Below are 22,153 nucleotides of genomic sequence, written 5' to 3' on the forward strand. Positions count from 1 at the left end.
TCTCATTTAAAATAATGAGAGAAAGCATATTGACTCAAAAGAGCAAGAAAAATTATCACAATATCATAAGAAAATATTTACTTTATTGATGACAAAAATATTAGTTTGTTTTTAGAATATTTTCTGGCAAAATAAAGGTCTGAATATAATCATTTTAGTTATCTAGTTATTAGAGTCTAGGACCACATTTTCTGAAACAAATTAATATGGACACGTTTTGAATTGAGCAGGATTACTTTTGAAGGACTTCAGGATATGTTAAGGAAATATTTTTCTTACTTCCTTTGTACTGCAAAGCAGTAAACCTAATTCTTTGACCTATAAGTTAAAAATAGTCTGGTATAAAGTCATCAGAAAATGGTTTCTTCCTTGACGTAGAGGAATGTATTTCAGCAATAACCTTATGATAATCTCCACTTTCATGCTATTGGGTGGAGCAAATCAATGCATTGCCTAGTAATTGGCTTCCGATTAATTCTCCATTTAGTTTTGACACAGGACTCTTTGGGTACAGAGGGACAAGCTTAACTTTGAGCCTGTGAATGTGGGGATGATTCTGTGCTAAGGGAATTTTAAAATTTGGAACTGACATAACTGATATAAACAAGGGACATACCACTTAGGGCAAGCTGAGGATGGGTGGGTGGGGAATCAAAGTCACTACAAAAGGGAAAGGAAACTGGTTTTGGAGATTCAAAATGGAAATCGGCTCTACTTAAGGATGGACCCACCGACTGCCAGGACTTGGATAAACTGTGCTATAGATTTGACCCTGTGTGTTTATTGTAAAATAGAACAAAACCAAAACCAAAAAAATTCAATTAACTTAGACAATCCATATACTTAAACCAGTTCTACAGTTAAGACCATATTTCACAAGCAGAAGTGAATTTTCAAGCCTAATTTTTACATAGGTATGTCTCATGGTAGAGTATTGGAGTGAATTTAGTTTTTAGTAGTGTGACTTTCTGCCTTTCTTTGGTCTCTTTTCCATGCCTTTCATCACTTGATAAATTTTAGAGGAGTGGAGCAAAAATAAAATTTTCACTTAATTTTCTAGTGCCAGTATACTTAAAATTCTAGCAGGAGGTAACTCTTCCTTATCTAGGATTTAGCTATTTCTATGATATTTATATTTTCTTTTTCTACCTTATCAGTTAAATACATAAATTCTTATATTGCTATATTTGTTATAGGTGCCAAATATATATATATATTTCTGTAAAAATGCTTAGCTATTAGTAACTTGGAGGATTTTTCAATGATAGAAAAATCTCGTTGAAATCCTGCGTATTCAGAGAAATATATCATGTTAATTGTAATCTGTCCTTCATAAGTTTCAAAGAAAGTACAAATTATAGATGATTAATCTCTACGTAACCCACCTGACCCTACCACTTTAAAGATATTAAAGAGAGGCCAGGTGTGGTGGATCAAGCCTGTAATCCAAATGCTTTGGGAGGCCAAGGTGGGAGGATCACTTGAGGCCAGGGGTTTGAGACCAGCCTGGGCAACATAGCAAGATGTCATCTCTACAAAAAGTAAGAAATAAAAAAAATTATCCCGGTGTGGTGGTGCATGCCTGTAGTCCCAGCTACTTGGGAGGCTGAGGTGAGAGGATCACTTGAGCCCCAGGGGTTCAAGATTGCAGTGAGCAGTGATTGCACAACTGTACTCCAGTCTGGGCAACAGAATGAGACTTTGTCTCTAGAAAAATAAAATGGGCCGGTTATGGTGGCTCACACCTATAATCCCACCACTTTTGGAGGCTGAAGTGGGAGGATCACTTGAACTCAGGAGTTTAAGACCAACCTGGACAACATGGTAAAACCCCGTTTCTACAAAAGATAGATAACTTAGCCAGGTGCAGTGATGCATGCCTGTAGTCCCAGTTACTCGGGAGGCTGAGGTGGGAGAATGGCTTTAGCCCAGGAGGCGGAGGTTGCGGTGAGCCAAGATCACACCACTGTACTCCAGCCTGGGCAACAGTGAGACCCTGACCCAATAAAATAAAATAAAATAGCTAAATATTCATATTCATATTTTTTGATGAAGGAAGGCATGTTCTGTACCCTCAGTATGTGGGGGAAACACATAGATGAAGTGACAATAATTGGAATTTGTTGTGGTCCTTTGGATCATACACAGTAATGATAAACTTGATTCTCCTCTGAGCTCTGAAGGGATCTATGACTTTGTCACTTACAGTGTTATTTTTCTTGATTTGGGTCTCAGTCCAACTCAGACCAGAGGGCAGTATCTGTATTTGGGTGAGCCTTACTCAGCTTGGGTTGTTGATGGGTTGTGTCGCTTAGTTTCCCAGTACAAATACATAAATGTCTGAGATGGGTATAAATAAGTTAACTTAACAGATAATTTTAACTTTAGCAAAGTCATTGAATGAAGAAATCACAGAATTAAATTTTGGTAAGCGAGAAGAGAAGGGAAAGAGAAGTAAGCAGAGAATGACAGGGACTATGGCCGACATTGGCCTGTCAACATAGCATAAGGGCCCTTGGGCGGTCAAGTGAAGTGAGGACAAAAGAGATGGCTGGGACACTCGTTTACCTGTCAGTTTTGAGGTCAGAGAGAAACCTCATCTACCTGTCAGTGTTGCTTGAGCCAGACGTGGTCATTAGTATCTATGAGCTCTGACATGTCTTTATGTGTTTAACATACCCAAAAAAGAAGTAACTGTTTCACCAATAGGCCCTTTCTGTTGGGTTCTTCATTTTGGTTAAGGACGTCATCTCAGTGACTGACGTCTCTCCCTCTGCTTGCTTATTAAAGAATTTGTTCTAACCTGAGGATTGTACTTCTTTCGTTCCATCGTTCATCTGTTTCTTTCTTTTCATTGCCATTGCTAGAATCAGGTTCAGGACTTCATCACCTCTTGCCTGGATTATTGATTTGCTTTCTAACAGGAAGTCATTATATCAATAATAACTCTGCTTTCTCTCTGATGGAATTGAGATAGAACCAGTTTTCTTTCTTTTTTTGCTTAGATTCACTCTAGACTTGTAATAGTTTTGCTAAAAAGTATCAGTGATTACCCATCATTACCAATAAAATTGACTGTAGACTTTTTGTTCTGACATTCAAAGTCAGCCACAAAAATGCCCAATTTTTCTTTTAGGCTCCTTTTCCTCTATTGCTCTAAATAGTTGCCAAACTCATTGCTATTTCATGAACATGCCCCACCAAATACTTACGTGGTGCAGTTTGTATCCTGATGTTGCCATCACCTGGAGTGTGCTCTTCCACTTCTCTTGCCCCAGTGCTGTGTACTTGACATGTGTTCCAGATACATTCTTTGTGAAACATTTCTGATTTTTCTAAACAAGATGTAATCAGTTTTTCCTCTGTACCATCATAACTGTGTAAACAACTTCCATGCTAGATTTTAGTTTGCTCTTTTCTATGATAGTTTTAATTTTTCTTGTTTCTCCTTTTAGACTGTAAACATATTCAGGGAAAAAACCTGTATTTTATTATTTCCTGTATTTTCTATCTAGTATATGTCTCAATGCCTTGTATAAAACGGGAACTCTGTAAATATATATAGACACATACACATACATAAAATAGATGTAATGTGCTTTTAAGCACACCATCAGGAAGGAATATTTACAATGCACATAAAGGTACAACTTAAAAAAAGGTATATATTGTTTTTCAAATGATCTTGGTTGATGATACGTCTTCCCAAAGATAGTCTATGACCTTGCTGGTTTAAATAGAATAAAATTCTCTCAAACTCATGGTTCTATTGTTTTCAAATCCTTATGTAAATATGGGAGAAAAACTTATGGAATTGCTTTGGTTCACTGAAGTAGTAGAGTGACTAATTATAAAAACATATATAAGTGTGTACATGTATTAATTAGTGCAATATGAGTCTTTTTGCCTGTTCATTTCTATCAGTTGGAAAAGTAGAAATATTTTAAAGTCAAGGGAAAGTTCTAAAAATTTCCATTACCTTCTGTCTAATAAAGGGGAAATAATGTTTAAATCAAAAGTACAGAAATACTGAAGTGCAAAGTACCACAGACAATTTAGTTAGTAACTGAGCTTATTAACATTAACAGAAATGAAATACATTTTATACTTTTAAAAAGATGTTAAGAGTATAATAACTGTGGTGAGTAATCTATGATATTTAGTGCCTTAAATTTGATTCCTAAGTAAACAAGGAGCAATTATAACAACGTCACCCATGCCCCTTTGTTGAGTTATTGTTACTAAGGTAAGGCTTTGATTTCAAATGCTGATAATATATGGATATGGTAATATTATTCTAGAAGTTTATTTAAACAAACATATTAAATATGCACAAGTTCAGTATCAAATTATTTTGCTGTACCTAACCCACTTTATGATTACTCTTTACTACCTAAACACAAGGACAATTTCAAGCTCTGACTTTTTTACATTTTCTCCAGTCACACTAAGTAAGAGTTGCCTCCTTCCCCCTCCCTTTTGCTCAGGGTGAGATGGAGAAGGGACAAGAATGGAGATAGGTGAAATGTGTGCTTTGTGATGAATTATATTTTCTTCTACAAAATAATAGAATTATATTATAAAACAATAGGACTAGATAGAAATTATGGAGGGAGGTATGTTGTTAATTGAAAACTCCTCTATAATTATTGTGAGACAGACTAGATAGAAATTATGGAGGGAGGTATGTTGTTAATTGAAAACTCCTCTATAATTATTGTGAGACATAAACATGGAAAATCACTGTCATTAATATTGTGTATATATGTATTTTTTTTTCCAGTCAACTTTTTAGGAACATTGCATAGGCAAAATATTGTTTATAACCTACATAAATTATTTTCTAATTTTGAGTCCCCTAGAATAATGGTGATCAATAAATTTTATATTCACATTGCTATTAAAATATAAATTATAGCCTTATCATTTTAGCAGTATTCAGGTATTTCCCTCTAAAAGCTTAAGTGCTTTATTATTCAGCATTCATCTAGTTACTCCTCCCCTCAAAAACCCCCATCCTTCAATAATAAACATTTTTAAAACTAGCATCGACATCGCACAAGTTTTTGGAATGCTTTCTTGAAGTCTTCATTAAAGATGGTGTAAATCAGTGGATTTATAAGCGAATTGAGATATCCAAGCCATGTCAAAAAATTGGACATTTCTTCAGAAATTTTACATTTTTCACAAACATTAACAACTAATTCTTTTACAAAAAAAGGAAGCCAACATATTACAAATGCACCCAAGATTAATCCCAGGGTAGTGGCTGCTTTCCGTTCTCTTGTACCTGAGATCTTTTGCCTTCTCCAAGATTTCTCATGCTTGAATTCAGACCTGAGACTCCTCACTGTGCTATGAATTTTATCAAAGTCTGTTGATGGGTCAGTTAAAGACTTTTCTGGTGCATACGGTGTGGAAACTGATTTAGCGCTTTTCTCACCACTCTCCAAAAGGACTTGGCCATTCACCTCCTCCTTTGAAATCCTACTTGCTTGTCTCTTGTGGTATAATGTCTTTGCTGCTCGATATATTTTGTAGTAAAGGATCAAAATCAATGCCAGTGGGATGTAGAAAGCTCCAAATGTTGAGTAAATGGTGGAAACAATGTGGTCGTGCTTGATGATGCATTCATCATCTCTGCTAGTTCCTTGGTGCCTCCAGAATAGAGGAGGCATAGAGATAAAAACAGATATAATCCAAACTACTGTAATCATAATGCCAGCATGCTTCGGAGTCCTTTTCCTGGCATACTCAACAGCATCTGTGATTGCTCGATACCGATCCAAAGCTATAGCTGAGAGATGCAAGATGGAGCACGTGCAGCAGGTAATGTCAACACTCAGCCAGATGTCACAGACCACTTGCCCCATAATCCAGCTCTCTCTCACAATGTACACAATGCTGAAGGGCATCACCAGGACAGCCACAAGAAAATCTGTGACTGCAAGAGAGCAAATTAGATAATTGGCTGGATGGTGCAGCTTCCGGGTCACAATAATTGCAGCAATCACAAGGGAGTTGATAGTGGTTGTCATCAGTGCCAGCCCAGAGAGAGTGAGGGACACCAGAATTTTGGACGGCATTCTGTTTAACAGTTCCTCTGACGTCAAGTTTTGATCCGATGAATTTAAGAAATCCATTTTCTTTGTTTTAAAAGATTAGTGTTGCTGAAAAATGGATACCTGTAACAAGGGAAGAGAAAAAACAGTTCAGAGAAGGCTTCAAGAACTTTTCCTTTCGGAATAATTTTTAAAAAGTGTATGTTATGTTTTCCCAGAATATTCTATATATGAAAAAAATGAAGTTCAGATGGGAGGTTTTAGTTTTCCTTTTTATTTAATTTAAGAAATTCAATGAGAACAGTAAAAAAAAAAACCCAGTAAATTCCAAAACATTCTTAAAATATAGGTTAAATACAATAATTTTTAATGGATACACTAGTTTGTTACTCAGTGAAATCTCTGGCATTATAGAATTGGTTTTTAAAACTGTATTAACTCTTGCTATGTTTTTCTCTTTGTCCATGTCAGTAAAAGTTTGGCAGGCCCGGTCTCACTAACACAGGCCTCCATAACATCTGTCTCAGTACTACTGACTGAGTAGTTAAGTTAAATATTCAAAGCTGATAGAGTCAGTGCCCTTATTCAAAGACTGGAATATAACAAAGAGCCCACCAAGAGTTTTGCCTAGGCTTTTCCTAGGCTTGAAGCATGACAAAATAACAAAGGAATTCTTAACAGGATCCATTTAGGACTAACAAGTTTTATTGGGGGTCTGAAGAAACTCCACAAACGAGTTTACTGGGGTCTAAAGGAACTCCCCAAGCCTTTATGATTTAGCAGGAGACAAGAAAACGGTCATCACCCCAGCACCTTAGACCCATTTAGATTAAGTAAACTTACTGAGGCTCCAGAAGAAGGCCTTCAGGACTCAGGCCTCAGCTATAAATGAAAAGAAGTTAATCTTCTTTGTGTTTAGATGAATGCACACTTACACGCAGACATATAGCTTAGAAGGCGTTTAAGATCTGGAAAACGTTGTGATTTCCAGGTCTTTTCGCTGTAACCGGTTACAGAAATGAAAACTCTCTTCCTCCCCAGTTTATCTGCATCTCGTTACTGGGCTGTGAAAATAGCAGCCCGACCCTCGGTTTGGTGCGGGAACAAAAGCACGTGCCATTTGTGCACTGTATGATGTAATATGAGAAAATATTATATTAAAAACAGTATTCAAAATAATAAACAATTTTGTACTTAATTGAAAGTTACGTAGAGAACATTATCATTAGGCTTGTGGAGACTAAAGGAACTTTTAATATATTTTATGTCAAGCTAAGGAGGTTATATAAAGAGAAATAGCAAAAAAAAAAAAAAAAATTAGTATATCCTTAGGATTCCATGATCATTGTATGAAATTAGGAAACTGTCAGAGTGCTTACTTGTCTTTATGGATATAAGTAGTTAATTTGGTTTAAAGAGATAAAATAAGATTAGTTGGAGTCAAATAATTATACAACACTACCCATTATAATAATGACTACTATGACCAAACAACTCAGTTACCAAAGAAACTTGCTAGTAAGGACAGCTCCTAATGGCACTCACCCTGAAATAGAAATTCTTCTTCTGTATAAGTCACCATTGTAATGTCCGGGTTACCTTGCTTCTGAAAAAGGACTCTCCATTCATGGCTTATAAGTTTTGCTTTAGTCTGTGATATTAATTACAAGTCAATTAAGAACATTTGGACTATAATAAAATAGGATTAATATCTTTGATAAATAGCATATTATTTTTTATCAATCCTCTTCTCTTTAATAACTTTTTAGCAGTTACCTATATTTTAGGAAAGGACAATATGGAGACCTGATATTTTATTCTTAGTTAGAGCTATTAGTATATTTGCATATTCCTTAAATTAACTTTAAAGTAGTTCTATTTTATTGGCACTGATAAAATAATACTTTAAAATACTTAATATTTTTATATCAAGTACTTCATAAGAATATGAGTAATCATACATATAATGTGGTTAGGTATATTATAAAACACCTTGAACCGGGCCTGGTAGCTCATTCCTGTAATACCTGTACTTTGGGAGGCTGAGGTGGGCAGATCACTTGAGGTCAGGAGTTCGAGACCATCCTGGCCAACATGGTGAAACCCCGTCTCCACTAAAAATACAAAAAAAAAAAAATTAGTAGGGCGTGGTGGCACATGCCTGTAGTCCCAGCTACTTCGGAGGCTGAGGCAGAAAAATCACTTGAACTTGGGAAGTGGAGGTTGCAGTGAGCCAAGATCATGCCACTGCACTCCACTCTGGGCGACAAAGCGATACCCCATCTCAAACAAACAAACAAAAAAACAAAACAGAAAACCTTGAAATGCAGCATATTTTCTATTCTATTCTACTTTGGGTACCAGTACTAAATTTAATTTTTAGTAACTGTTTGGGTTAACAGTACTAAATTTAATTTTTATTTTCAGACATTCACTGAAGGCAAGTGCTGTTAAGCAAATTGAGTGGCAGAAGAAATTTGAATACCTGAAAAAGAGCGATTGTCTACTGGGTATTTGAGAAGTAGTTGTCTTTCTATTTTTTTTTTATGTCAACATTTAGCCAGTTTTAAAGGGCAACTAAGACAACTCCTGGTAAAGAATGGAGGTTAAAGTCTTAGAAATTCTAAACCAGTAGTTCTTGAATTTGGAGTACCTCAGAATCACTTGGAGGGCTTGTTAAAGCAAATTGCTGTGTCTCACCCTCCGGAGTTGGTGACTCGGTAAGTCTGGTGAGCCTGGGGATCTAAAATCTACATTTCTAACAAGTTCCCGGATGATACTGATGCTGTCGGTCCAGGGAGTCAGGTTTCCGGGCATAATCAACAGGTTGTTTCTCATCGGTTTGTCTAATTTTTTTCAATGCTGCCACATCTGTGGGTTTCTCTCTCTTGATTTTTGTCCTCTGAATTTCATGCTATACAGTTTTTTCAGTGTCTCTCATTTTTACATTCTTATTTCTTGGAGTTTCCTAAATAAATTATCTTACACTGGCATGCATATATATATATATATATATACACACATATATATATGTGTGTGTGTGTGTGTGTATATATATATATGCATTTCCCTATTTTTATTGCTATCTTCATCCAGCTCTTGGACTTTATTTTCTGGGTCTTTTAACTCCCCTTCTCTCATATTATTTCTATTCTTTTCAGCCAATATGAAAGTTATGCTCTGACCATATTTCCTAAAATTAGTATTGGATCACAGGGCCTATGATGTAATGGTGTGCTTAGGCACCATCAGGACAGAAATTAAAATTCTTGATATGTGTTTTTAGTATCAGTGAACCTCACAGTCTTTAGCTATTTTCCCTGGAAACATTTATAGAAGGTCAGTGATTACATGTAAAATGCTTACTTCAAAGTCAACAGGATGTATTAGTAATGTGGCAAATTAATTTCTACTTTACTTCCAATATTTCCTCTATTCCCTTATCATAAAATTTGCACTAAATATTAAATTTAAAAAACTGAATATTTTCTTAATTGGTTAATTCCTTTGGAATGGTGTTTGTTTATCTATTTTGTTTATTTTATTTTATTTTTTTGAGACAGAGTCTCACTCTATACCCCAGGCTGGAGTGCAGTGGCATGATCTTGGTTCATTGCAACCTCTGTCTCCCAGGTTCAAGCAATTCTTGTGCCTCAGTCTCCCAAGTAGCTAGAATTACAGGCGCTTGCCACCACGCCAGGCTAATTTTTTGTATTTTCAGTAGAGACGGGATTTCACCATGTTGGCCAGGCTGGTTCAGAACTCCTGGCTTCAGGTGAGCTGCCCACCACGGCCTCCCAAAGTGCTGGGATTACAGGTGTGAGCCACCATACTCAGCCTGCAATGGTGTTTATTTCGTGCTATGGGAATTGATTTAAAAGTGCTGACAGTTTTCATAATATGAGCAAAAATAACTTTTCATTTTAATTTGCCTGATAAGAGCTCTTCAAGAGATGATTCTGAAATTACCTTTTGAATACAATTTTAAACAAGAGAAAGTGTCAGAAAGAGTTATGTGAGTTTCCAGAATAAAAATTAATTATGTAGCAAAATTGACAAGCTTAAAATTAGAAGGTGAATTAGTTGATAATTCAATGGATTTCCCTAAGCATCAAGTTGTAGCATTTAAATTAAGCTCAATAAAATGGTACCTAATGCCAAGAAAAAAAAATAAACATTTGGGGTCATATTCTAGAATTATATGACAAAATTTATCTGTCATATAATTATATTGTAGCTTTCCAGAAATCTTGTTAATGTTAAATTTAGAACTGTAATTAATCTTCTGATAGTTGTATTTATAGACAACAAAGAAAATAGAAAAACAAAGGCAACCAATGACATTGGGTTTTATTTTTAGTTTTCTCCTATTTCTCTTGCTATTTACGATGATAAATGTAATAAACCATCTACCTTTATTAATTTAGACATGGCCTCTGACCAGGTTTTTTTATGTTCCTTTATATCTTAAGTTCCTACTGTGCATCCTTATGGTGCTAGTGACTACTTCTGGGTTACTGGACATAGAGTATGTTACATATATCCCTCCTACTCTTAGAACATAGACTGCATTCTATATTTGAATGTCTCCACTGGGAAAGAATCAAGATTAGTTTGTAAGTAGAGCCCTCAGTCTCATGTGTTATATACAGCCTTCTTGATAATAACAGAGAAAGAAGACTTCCCCAGGTTTTATTCAACATGAATATTTGCCAATTTGTTGATTTAGCTGCATGATGCATTTACTCCTCTGCTTACTCAGTTTTTAAAATCTAATGCTTATTTACATTCAGGTGTTTGTTTGATCTTGATATCCAATTATATTGTCCTCAAGATTAAATTACTAGCTCCTAGCCACACAGTTTAATTCATTTTATATTGTAAATAGCCTGAGAGGGCTGTCATACACAAATAGTTTTTGTAATAACATTGTGAAGTAAAATTCAATTCTGTCGAGACCTCATGAATACCTACAAGTTGGCTGTTTTAATTAGAATAACAATAACATTCATCTTTCCTGAGTGTTTACTTCTGCATGCAATGTACTAAGTGCTTTCCATGCACTAACCCATTTAATCCTCATAGCTAACCTCTGAGGCAGGTACAATTATTGTCTTTCTTTTCATAGATAAGATAACTGAAGCACAGATGTTTAATAATCTCTACAATGACAACACAACAAATAATTGGTAGAAAAATCTATTCTTCTACCATCATTTTTCTCTCTGTCAGAGATGTATTACTGAATAGTTGTATTTCAGTCATGAGGCTTATCAAGTAACTACTTCTTTTCTTTTTTTTTTTTTTTTTGAGACGGAGTTTCCCTCTTGTTGCCCAGGCTGGAATACAATGGCGTGATCTCTGGCTCACCACAACCTCCGCCTCCCGGGTTCAAGTGATTCTTCAGCCTCGGTCTCCTGAGCAGATGGGATTACAGGCATGCACCACCACACCCAGCTAATTTTGTATTTTTAGTAGAGATGGGGTTTCTCCATGTTGGTCAGGGTGGTCTCGAACTCCCAACCTCAAGTGATCTGCCTGCCTTGGCCTCCCAAAGTGCTGGGATTACAGGTGTGAGGCACCATGCCCGGCCCTCAAGTAACTACTTTTTCTATAAAATAAAGATTATATAATAAAATGAGAAGGGTGTTCAAATGTAAGCAATTATCCAATAAAATTAATGTTTAAGGTAGCAACCAGGTCTACATGTGTTGATTGTAACAGTAGGAATGTATTCATAGCTCTTTCCATTTTTTTTTTACTGCCTTTTCAACTCTGAGACTTACCTTTTGCTCTTATATTTCTTTGCTTTCATTTATTACTTTAAGAACCTTTTTAGTGAGTGTTATTTTTGTGCTAATAAATAAATCTGAGAGTTATAAAAATACCTCTTTTGGCCGGGTGTGGTGGTGCACACCTGTAATCCCAGCACTTTGGGAGGCTGAGGCAGGTGGATCACCTGAAGTCAGGAGTTCGTGACCAGCTTGACTAACATGGCGAAATCCCATCTCTTCTGAATACAAATAATTAGCTGGGTGTGGTGGCACATGCCTGTAATCTGAGCTACTTGGGAGGCTGAGAGAGGAGAATTGCTTGTACCTGGGAGGTAGAGGTTGTAGTGAGCCACAATTGTGCCATTGCATTCCAGCCTGGGCAACAGAAATAAAAGAGCAAAACTCTGTCTCAAAAACAAACAAACAAACAAACAAAAAACCTCTTTCCTACCACCACCAAGAAAAATCTACCCCTGGACAAAACAAAACAAAACAAAACAGCAAAACAAAACAACACTTTGTACTTGTCATTAAGAAGCTAGCTTTGGCAATGAAACCTCTTAACATATAGTTATAATACAATTATACCATGCAATAAGGGCATTATGGAGATATATATAAAGTATCCTGGAAATACTGGTGAGGGAGAATTAATTAATCATACCATGATTAAACAGGGAAGGCCTTTGCAGGTAGAGGAAAAAGTGTGAGCAGAAGCAGAGGCATAAAAATGCAGGATGCATCAGACATGTGAAATTAGCAGTCTGATGTGCTACCTACTTACTGCAAAGGCACTTTAGGGCTAGAGTTGGAGGTGAGAGATGAAAATTCACTGAGGAAGACAAAGAGGAGGCTTGCATGCCATGACGAGGACACTAGGTTTTATTTTGTAGGCAGTCAGAAGTCTTAGCAATGTTTAAGAAGGTAAGTGAAGGGATATCTGAGTTTTGGCAGAGTGGGGTGTGTAGGTGGCAAGGTACGGCTTGAAGAGAGTGGTGCTGCTGCTCCAGAGAAAGGCGTAAGCAAAAGATTAAAGAACGCTTTCGAGAATATAGCTGAAATTATAACCTTCAAAAGGTAACTGGAATAAAAATGGTCGATTTTTTTTACTCTTCCATTAGTGCTTGAAAATTAGGGTTTGTATTGCTAAGTAAAACATAATTCAATTTATTCAGGATTGGATCAAGAATTGGGCTGCAGACTGGGGTCCAAGGCCAAGGGAAAAGGTTGGTGGGTGTGCTGGATCAGTACTAGTTTCATAAAACAGCTGGCCAGAGAGGGCAACATGCTGAGAAAATAGGCCAGCATTGATGGTCCTGATGAGCTTCAGGAGCAGGTGTAAAGTGGGCTCAGGTAATGTGCAAGGATGAAAAAAAGATGAGATTGTAGTTAGATTCTGAGCCTGGGATTGTAGAGCTTTGAATTTAGGGAACGATTGCAGGGCTGGAGTATGAAAATGTGTAGGATTGCTGTGTAACTCTTCTGTACCAGTGAAGACCTGCTTACAGAGAGAGATGGGAAACCGCAAGGCTTTTACAGCACTTCAGTCCATGGAACCTTGCCTATATTTGCCATGTATATGTATACATTTTCTTTTCCCTATATTTTTAAAATCACTGCCTGCTGGATCTGGCCTCTAGGATCCTGACGTATACTTCTCAGATTTGTACACTTAACTTTTTGACTTTGAATACTCATCCCTTCCCACAATGTCTTGCTTTAACCGTCCATGTCCAACTTAGGGGTGTGCTTGTGTTTCCTAGATGTCTGACCTATTCCTTCTTAGTTTATGAAGTATCTTCCCTTTAGTTTGTCTATTGGCTCCAATGCCTTCCATCCATTTCATAAGCAAAATATATTCACCTGCTCCCTAAGCTCCCCCAAATCTCGTCTAATCATGGCACCAGTCTTGAAGTCCATGATCTCATGTATTGTATCAGGTGAAGAAACAGATGAGGCTCCACTTGAGGCTGCAATGCCACTTGACTCAGAGAGCTGTGAACTACACAGGCATTTTATCTGTTCTCCAATCCTTTATATGTAATGGTGAGTTGAGGGCAGGATAATTGCAATAGACACCTCCATTCAAAAAGATAAGGAAACGGGAAACACATAGTGGCCACTGACCTGAAATTCACCCAGACAAATATTATCAGAGTGCTCTCCTCTGAGGGTTAGAAATTCACCGTCATTAGTGTCCACTTCTGCTTCCTGATTTGGTTCTCTAATTCACTGCACTCCACGGCTCTTGAAACCCTCTCCAGGCTCTTGACTCTGCTCTTGAACAGATCCTGTCTGGTCTCTGGAAAGCAGTCTGGATTATAGCTAGATAGCCTTCTTAGCCTGCTTTCTGCCGACAGAAAGTCTTTTCATTTTGAGCTTTTTCCCTTTTAGTCCAAGTTAGTATAGTTTTCTTCAAAACTTTGTGTCTCTCTATGAATTGGATTGACAGTCACTACATGCCCCAAATGTCATATGCATAATTCTTTCCAGGACAGACTTTCTTCTTTTTCAGACGATTTCAGACTATTCTTAGACTATTAGGGCTGTGGGGCAACACCCTTAAGATTTTTAGAAGTCCCTTTCTCTAGCTTAGATATGTAGAAAATATCTGAGATATTTAAAAATATCTAGATATTTAAAAATGTTTAGAAAGAGCAGGGAGCAGTGGCTCATGCCTGTAATCCTAGTATTTTGGGAGGCCAAGGTGGGTGGATCATTTGAGGTCAGGAATTTGAGGCCAGTCTGGTCAACAAGGTGAAACCCCAACTCTATTAAAAACACAAAAATTAGCCAGGTGTGGTGGCAGGTGCCTGTAATACCAGCTACTTGGGAAGCTTGGACATGAGAACTGCTTGAGGTGGAGTTGCAGTGACCTGAGATCTGCCACTGAACTCTAGCCTGGGTGACAGAGTGGGACATTAAAAAAAAAAAAATTGGAAAGAAGAAAGCATTCTAATTTTAAATTGAATTTACATATACACACACTTCATTGCTCAGATGGATCTGGTTATTGTTTTCAAGAGACACCTGCTTGGTAGTCTGCTACACTTGAGAAAATAAATTGCAACAATGACAATCTTAGAGAAAATGACACCACATTCAATGAACACACTGAAACCAGCTACAGGAGTACCTGGTGTGGAAAAGAGAGCAAATACACGTGTACAGACTCAGTAGGTTGTACTATTTGCTTTGTTTGACTGTTGCTGAAACCTAAAGAGAAAAGAAGTTGAGAATGTGGGGTGGAACGTAAAGGAAGGGTGGGGAGATATGGCAGAAGTGGAGTTGTGAAGGTAACAGAAACTGATGTTTATTCCTGAGATTATGACTTCGGCTAATTAAGAGACTATCAACTATTGTGAATAAAACGCACAATTGTGGCCAGGCATGGTGGTTCACGCCTGTAATCCTAGCACTTTGGCAGGCTGAGGTGGGCAGATTGCCTGAGCTCAGGAGTTCGAGACTAGCCTGGGCAACATGGTGAAACCCCATCTTTAGTAAAATAAAAAAAAAATTACCCAGGTATGGCAGTGTGTGGCTGTAGTCCCAGTTACTCAGGAGGCTGAGGCCAGTGACTTGCTTGAACCTGGGAGGTGGAGGTTGCAGTGAGCTGAGATTGTGCCACTGCACTCCAGTCTGGGCGACAGAGCAAGACTCTGTCTCCAAAACAAACAAACAAACAAACAAACAAACCCAAAACATAAAACAAACCCACAAGTGCTAGTGATGGCAGTGATGGCCCATCTGGAGAGGCTGCCGCAAACCTACCAGCTGTGGCAGGTGCGGTGCAGGCTGGGTTGTGCACTTCAGGGAGCTGGTGGGAGTTGGGAGCAGGTGAGAACCCTGCACCCTTCTGAGTTGGTAGGGTGGGAGCCCCATCCCCCAGGTGCAGCAGCAGCCCCCAGCTATAGCTGTGGACATGGACATTCCTATGCTCTCAGGGTCATGGGAACCCTCTGTGCCCCCGAAGACTCAGAAGTGCCTACTCTCATTGCCTGATCTCTCCCTACTCCCAGTGCCCACTCTCATTTAGGAGCAGAGTTGAAGCCGAGCCAAGTGCTGTGTGTATGCTCGAAGCAGTGCTGACATGTCAGCCCCCTGCCACCTTGGCATCCTCTGGACTTTGGGCACTGACAAGCATGGGAGGGAGTCCAAGGGGGAACCGAGGGCAGCTCGGTGCAGGCCTGCAGACGCCTCTCAGCATGAACAGCCTGAGTGCCATGGATGATGTAACTGATGGTGGCAGGAGGCAGACAGGCTCCTGGGTGGAAAGGAGCAAGCCCCCAGTGAAACTCCACCTTCAAGTCAGGGATGGCCTGAAGCCTGGAGGCTGGGCTGCCTGTTCTGTAGCCAGGAGTGAAAACTTATGGTGCTTTTTCCATGGCTGCTCATGGACCAGTCAGAATGCACTTCCTCCCTTCTGAAGCCCATGAAAACCCTGGACTCAGCCAGACTTGGAAAGATGACAGGATGACCTGCCCATGGATAGGAGCTACCCACTCTGGGTCTCCTCTCCACTGAGGGCTGCACAGATGTTGGGATGACCTGCCTACAGGCAGAAGCTACCCACTCCAGGTCTCCTCTCTGCTGAGGGGTGGAGAGATGCCATCAGGACGACTGCCTGCAGATAGGAGCTACCCACTCTGGGTATCCTGAGAGCTGTAATATTGCTCAATAAAGCACTCCTTTGCCTTATTTCCTCTCCAGTTGTCCATGTACCTCATTCTTCCTTGAAGCAGAACAAGAATTTGGGACCCACTGAATGGTAGAACTGAAAAAGCTGTAACACAAACAGGGCTGAATCACACCCTGCTGCTTGCCACAGTGTGGGCAATGAGGAGAGAAGAGCTGTGGCCTTTCCAGGAGCCCAGACCTAAGGGCTCCCTGAACCAGGGCTGTGACACTCTCTTTGGGGCTCTGCAGTTCCTGGCATTTTCAAGCTTCCGGGCACCACTGTATTCTCCTCATCTAGATGTGGGTGCCCACAGCAGAGTCTGCTTGCAGAGCATCTGATTCAGCTGCAGGGTTGCACAGAAGTGGCACCTGGGGCTGCCTGCCCTGCCACAGCAGACAGCATGCCTGGCTGTGTGCAGTAGCTGGATCCCCTACTCACTTGCTTATGCACCCCTTGCTGCTCCACTCCATGCCTGGCTCACCCTTGGAAGGCATGGAGTCTTGGCTGACAGCCAAGCTGAGAGCAGCCTGCCAGGCTGAGTGGGCAGAACAAGCCCAGTGGGCCGAGTAAAATTCAGGCAAAGGTGCCACTGGCCACAGAAGCTTCTGGCTGGAAAAGTGACAACCTAAGGATCCTGTGACATTTTTGGGGGCTCATCCAGGATCTGTGGAGGGGTGAGTACTAGCAGATTTGCTGCTTTATGTCCAGTTTTCAGAGTCCCTAAACTCTACAATCACCAGAATGAAAGGAAAATACTGGGCCTCTGTCGGCCAACTAGAAATGACTATCATTGCTGCTGGACTTAGGACACATAGGACAGGCTTGCCAGGGAGAACACTGTCAATCCCCCGTCACCCTCAGGTGTTGGGAATGTGAGATTTGTTCCAATCCAGTTTCTCTTCATGGAGGTCTAGTGGTTGTGTGGATTGGAAGGAGGTCCTGGGGCAACTGAAGGTATGGCTGAGGCTACTCCTTGGTGTTATCCAAAAGCCCCTGGACTAACTCCAGTCCCTGACTGCCCATTAAGGTATACCACTAGGACCCTCAGTCTTTCCCCTCCCTCCCTCCCTCCCTCCCACCCTCTCTCCCTCCCTCCCACCCTCTCTCCCTCCCTCCCACCCTTCCTTCCTTCCTTCCTTCCTTCCTTCCTTCCTTCCTTCCTTCCTTCTTTCCTTCCTTCCTTCCTTCTTCCCTTCCTCCCTTCCTCCCTGCCTCTCCAGTCCCTGATTGCCCATTAGAGTGTAGCATAGGACCCTCAGCTTTTCCAATCTCTCTCTTTTCCTTCCTTCCTTCCTTCCTTCCTTCCTTCCTTCCTTCCTTCCTTCCTTCCTCCCTCCCTCCCTCCCTCCCTCCCATCCTTCCTTCCATCATTCCTTCCACTCCAGTCCCTGATTGCCCATTAGGGTGCAACAATAGGACCTTCAGTCTTTCCCATATCTCTCTTTCTTTCTCTCTTTCTCTCCCTCCCTCCCTTCCTCCATCTCTCCTTCCCTCCCTCCCTCCCTCCCTCCGTCCCTCCCTCCCTCCCTCCCTCCCTTCCTTCCTTCCTTCCTTCCTTCCTTCCTTCCTTCCTTCCTTCCTTCCTTCCTTCCTTCCTTCCTTCCTCTCTCTCTCTTTTTCTTTCAAGACTGCCATGGCCACTGTCCTCTTCTTTACATACAATGTTAAGGGTGTTGTTACACACCACAAAGATAATATCACTGGGTAGAATGAGATTTTGGCTGTCATCAGTAGTGTAAATCAGAACAGTGTAGTATCTGTCTATCTTTAGAAGCAAGGAGGATGTCACAATTGAGACTTTTCTTTCCCATACTCAAAAGGAACCCATTTGCATAGGGCAAGAGGCTTTCCCCCCAGGCACCTTTCCCTCCTCTGCACTCAAGTTGTTTCTTTCTTTCCTCCACTATGTCAGGAGTCAATACAGTCCTGTGAATACAGGGAGCTTTTTTATGTGAGATATTGATTTTTTCCTTTTGGGAAGCATCTGATTAGGCCAGGTCCCCAATTCCCAGGACTCCTTTTCTCTCCCTTGTTTGGGAGGACTTGGTTCTACAGTGTCACCTGCTTATGATAAAGAAGCAATGAAAATTAAGGGGGATCTTGGCAAGTTTTCAGATGACCCTGTCAGGTATATAGAGGCTTTCCAGGACTTAATCCAAGTATTTAAACTCTCCTGGATAGATGTCATGTTACTTGAATCAGATCCTGACTACCATGGAAAAGCAGGCTGTTCTGCAAGTGGCAGAAAATTCTGGGGATGAGCTTTGTATCTCACGTAGTGCCAGGGAATGGGATGAGCCTTATGCAGTTGGAAGAATAGCAGTACCATTAGAGTACCTTAAATGGGTCCCCAGTGATGAAATGGGAGAATGGAAGAGAAAACACTTTCAGGTGGGCATACAGGAGGGAGCGCTGACGTAGGACTAGAACTAAGCCTCTCAATTACTCCAAGCTACCCATGATACTCCAGGGATTAGATAAGAATCCTACTGCCTTCCTGGAAAGGCTAAGAGGGCCATTGGTAAAGCAGACCTCTCTCCTAATTCAGTTGAGCGACAATTACTCCTGAAGTGTGAACGTATTATTTAGGCAGTCCCAGATATGAGGAAGCTGCAGAAACAGGCCATGGGGCTGGATAGTGCATTAGGGAACCTCCTGAAAGTGGTCATCTTGGTATTTTACAATAGGAATCAGGAGGAGGCCCAAGAGAGGGAAAGGAGACACAGGAAAAAGGCAAAGGCTCTAACAGCCACCTAACAGGCTCACAAACCCCAGGGTCCTTGGGATGCATCTGTTAACTGCTACAAATGTGGCAATCCAGGGCGTTTTAGGAAGGACTGTCCAGACAGCAGGAGGAAGCCACCTTGAACCTGTCCAATTTGCAATGGGGACCACTGGAGGGTGGATTGTCCCTAGAGACACAGGTCTCTGGGTCCAGCCCAAATCGTCCAGCAGGACTGACAGGTCCCAGGGCTCCTCTCCCTGGTTCCAGTGGTTCAGAAGTTGAAGGGAGGAAGTTGGACCTCTCCCTGGACACTGGAGCAGGAATTTGAGTTCTCTTCTCCAGTCTGCCCCCTGCCTCTCTTAGCATGATCATGGGGGCGTATCTCAGGAAAACCTTTAACCTGCTATTTTTCCCAACCCCTTAGTTGTAGTTGGGGAGAGCTTTTGCTTATTGTTCTCGCCTTTGTTCTGTTTCTCACCATAAGGTGTTTTTGTCAAGGACTCTTTAATACTGAATTCCCAAAGGATTATCTACTCCCCTAAATAGCTATTTCTCTCTTAAAATTTAATTGTCCCTGTACAAAATTCAATTTCTTCCACTAGGGTGAAACAGCTCTAGCCACAATATTGTTTTCCAAATAATTAGTCCATTTTTTTTTTTTTTAAGATTTTTTCCTTTTAGCTCCTCTTTTTATAATACTCATATTTGGTCCATGCATACTTACCCTCCTTGTGAAATTTGTGTCTTCTCACCTAGAGGCCATCAAACTCCAAGTGGTCATGCAACTGGAGCCTCGGACAATGACTCCCTTTTAATGGAATAGGCATCTGAGAGAGATCTGACTGTCATTTTCCCCAAAACAATGCCCCTTGTCAGCATGAAGCAGTTAAAAGCAGTCGTTGTTTTTAGTGCCTACTGCCTCCCTGGAGAGGCTAAGAGGGCCCTTGGTAAAGCACACCTCTCTCCTAATTCAGTTGAGGGACAACTAATCCTGAAGTGTGAACTTATTATACGTATTATTTAGGCGGCCGCAGATATGAGGAAGCTGCAGAAACAGGCCATGGGGCTGGATAGTGCATTAGGGAACCTCCTGAAAGTGGTCATCCACCCTAACAGCAGCTGTATGTACTTCTTAAGAGTGGGAATTGATGGCAGTGGCAGCCAGTCTGGAGCAGCTGTCAGGAAGGTGCCAGCTACAGCAGAGAAGGTGCGACTGGGGCCATGTGCTCCACGAAGCCAGCAGGAGCCAGGAACAGGTGGGAACCTGCCACCTTCTGAGTTGCTGGGGTGGGCGTCCTACCTTTCTGGGAGCAGCTGTAACTGTCTAGCTGCAGCAGTGGACCTGGGCATCCTTGCACTCTTGAGGGCCCAGGAAGCTCCCCTGCCCCCTCAGGCTCAGAAGTGCCTGCTCCTACTGCCTGGCACCTGGCACCCTGCTCCCAGCACCTGCTCCAATTTCAGAGCAAAGTCGAAGCTGAGCCCAGGCTCTGTCGTGACCTGACCGGGTGTCTGTGCACTCAGGTTGGCACTGACAGCCCCCTGCCACTCTGGACCCCGCTGGGCTTTGGGCACTGACGAGCATGAGAGGGAGGCTGAGGGGGTGCTGATGGGCTGATGGTGGCTTGGCATGGACCTGCAGGCAACCCTTGGCACGAACAGCCTTGGTGCCATGGACAACATGATTGATGGCAGTAGGAGGCAGACAGGCTCCTGTGTGGAAAGGGGCAGGTACCTGGTAAAACCTCACCTTCAAGTCAGGGTTGACCTGAAGCTTGGGGGCTGGGCTCCCTGTTCCATGGCCTGGAGTTAGAACTTGTGGTGCTTTTTCCAGGTCCTCCCATAAACCAATCAGCACTCACTTCCTCCCTTCTGAAGCCCATAAAAACCCCTGGACTCTGCCAGACTCACAGAGACATTGGGACGACATGCCTGTGGAGAGGAGCTATCCGTTCCTGGACTCCTTTCCGCTGAGGGCCACACAAATGTCAGGATAACCTGCCTGTAAATAGGAGGTACTGCGTCTCTTCTCCCCTGAGAGCCACAGACAACCTGCCTGTGGATAGGAGCCAACCACTCTGGGTCTCCTGAGAGCTGTACTTTACTGTATTGTACTGAGAGCTGTACTGTACTGAGAGCTGTATTGTCACTGTATTGTACTGAGAGCTGTACTGTACTGAGAACTGTACTGTTACTGTATTGTACTGAGAGCTGTACTGTACTGAGAGCTGTACTGTTGCTCAATAAAGCAGCCCTTCACCTTGCCCACTCTCTAGTTATCATTCTTCCTAAACGTGGGACAAGAACTCAGGACCTGTCAAATGGTGGAACTGAAAGAGCTGTGACACAAACAGGGCTGAAACACAGCTCCCCCACTCATCAGGTTGTGGGTGATGAGAAGGAAGGAAGAACTGTGACCCATCTGGGAACTCAAGGAGCGGTGCACTTGAGATGACACGCTCTTTGGGGCTCTGCGATTTCTGGAGTCTTCCAGCTTCTGAGTGCCATCATGTTCCCCTCATCCAGAGGTGGGTGCCCACAGTGGAACCTGCTTGTGGTGCATCTAATCCAGCTGCAGGCTTATATGAAGCTGGCACCTATGCCAGCTCCTGGAGCTGCCCGCCCCTCTGCAGTTGCAGCTGTGTGCAATGGCTGGACCCTGCGCTCACTCACTCACTACCCCTTGCCTCTATGCATCTAGCTCTCCCTTGGCAAGCATGGGATCTGGTCCAGTTGTATGAACTAAGTGCAGCCTTCCAGGATGAGTGGGAAGAACAAGTCCAGTGGGTCTGAGTAAAACTAACGCAAAGACGCCACTAGCCACATTGGCTTCAGGCTGGAAAAGCGACACCCTAAAGATCCTGTGACACTAGATTTCAAGAAAAATTAATTTAAAGTGACTGCCCCACATAATAGT

General features: G+C 41.4%; 1 protein-coding gene across 5 annotated transcripts in view; it reads right to left on the reverse strand.

The window, feature by feature from the left end:
* Window positions 1-1,135: 1,135 nt before the first annotated feature.
* HTR1F (5-hydroxytryptamine receptor 1F) overlaps window positions 1,136-22,153 on the reverse strand; it is a 207,674-nt gene continuing 186,656 nt past the window's right edge. For 2 of the 5 annotated variants that reach the window (XM_065539299.2, XM_065539300.2), the window contains exons 3-4: window positions 7,608-7,713; window positions 4,954-6,185 (exon numbers count right to left, since the gene is read on the reverse strand). In XM_065539299.2, the coding sequence (XP_065395371.1) occupies window positions 5,043-6,143 (1,101 nt within the window). In that variant the 5' untranslated portion in view covers window positions 6,144-6,185; window positions 7,608-7,713 and the 3' untranslated portion in view covers window positions 4,954-5,042. Of the gene's footprint in view, window positions 6,186-7,607; window positions 7,714-22,153 lie in introns of all 5 variants that reach the window. The other 3 variants (XM_045385306.3, XM_065539301.2, XM_005548399.5) reach the window with 2 other exon arrangements.

The sequence above is a fragment of the Macaca fascicularis genome, chromosome 2, assembly GCF_037993035.2.
Source record: "Macaca fascicularis isolate 582-1 chromosome 2, T2T-MFA8v1.1".
NCBI classification, from domain to species: Eukaryota; Metazoa; Chordata; class Mammalia; order Primates; family Cercopithecidae; genus Macaca; species Macaca fascicularis.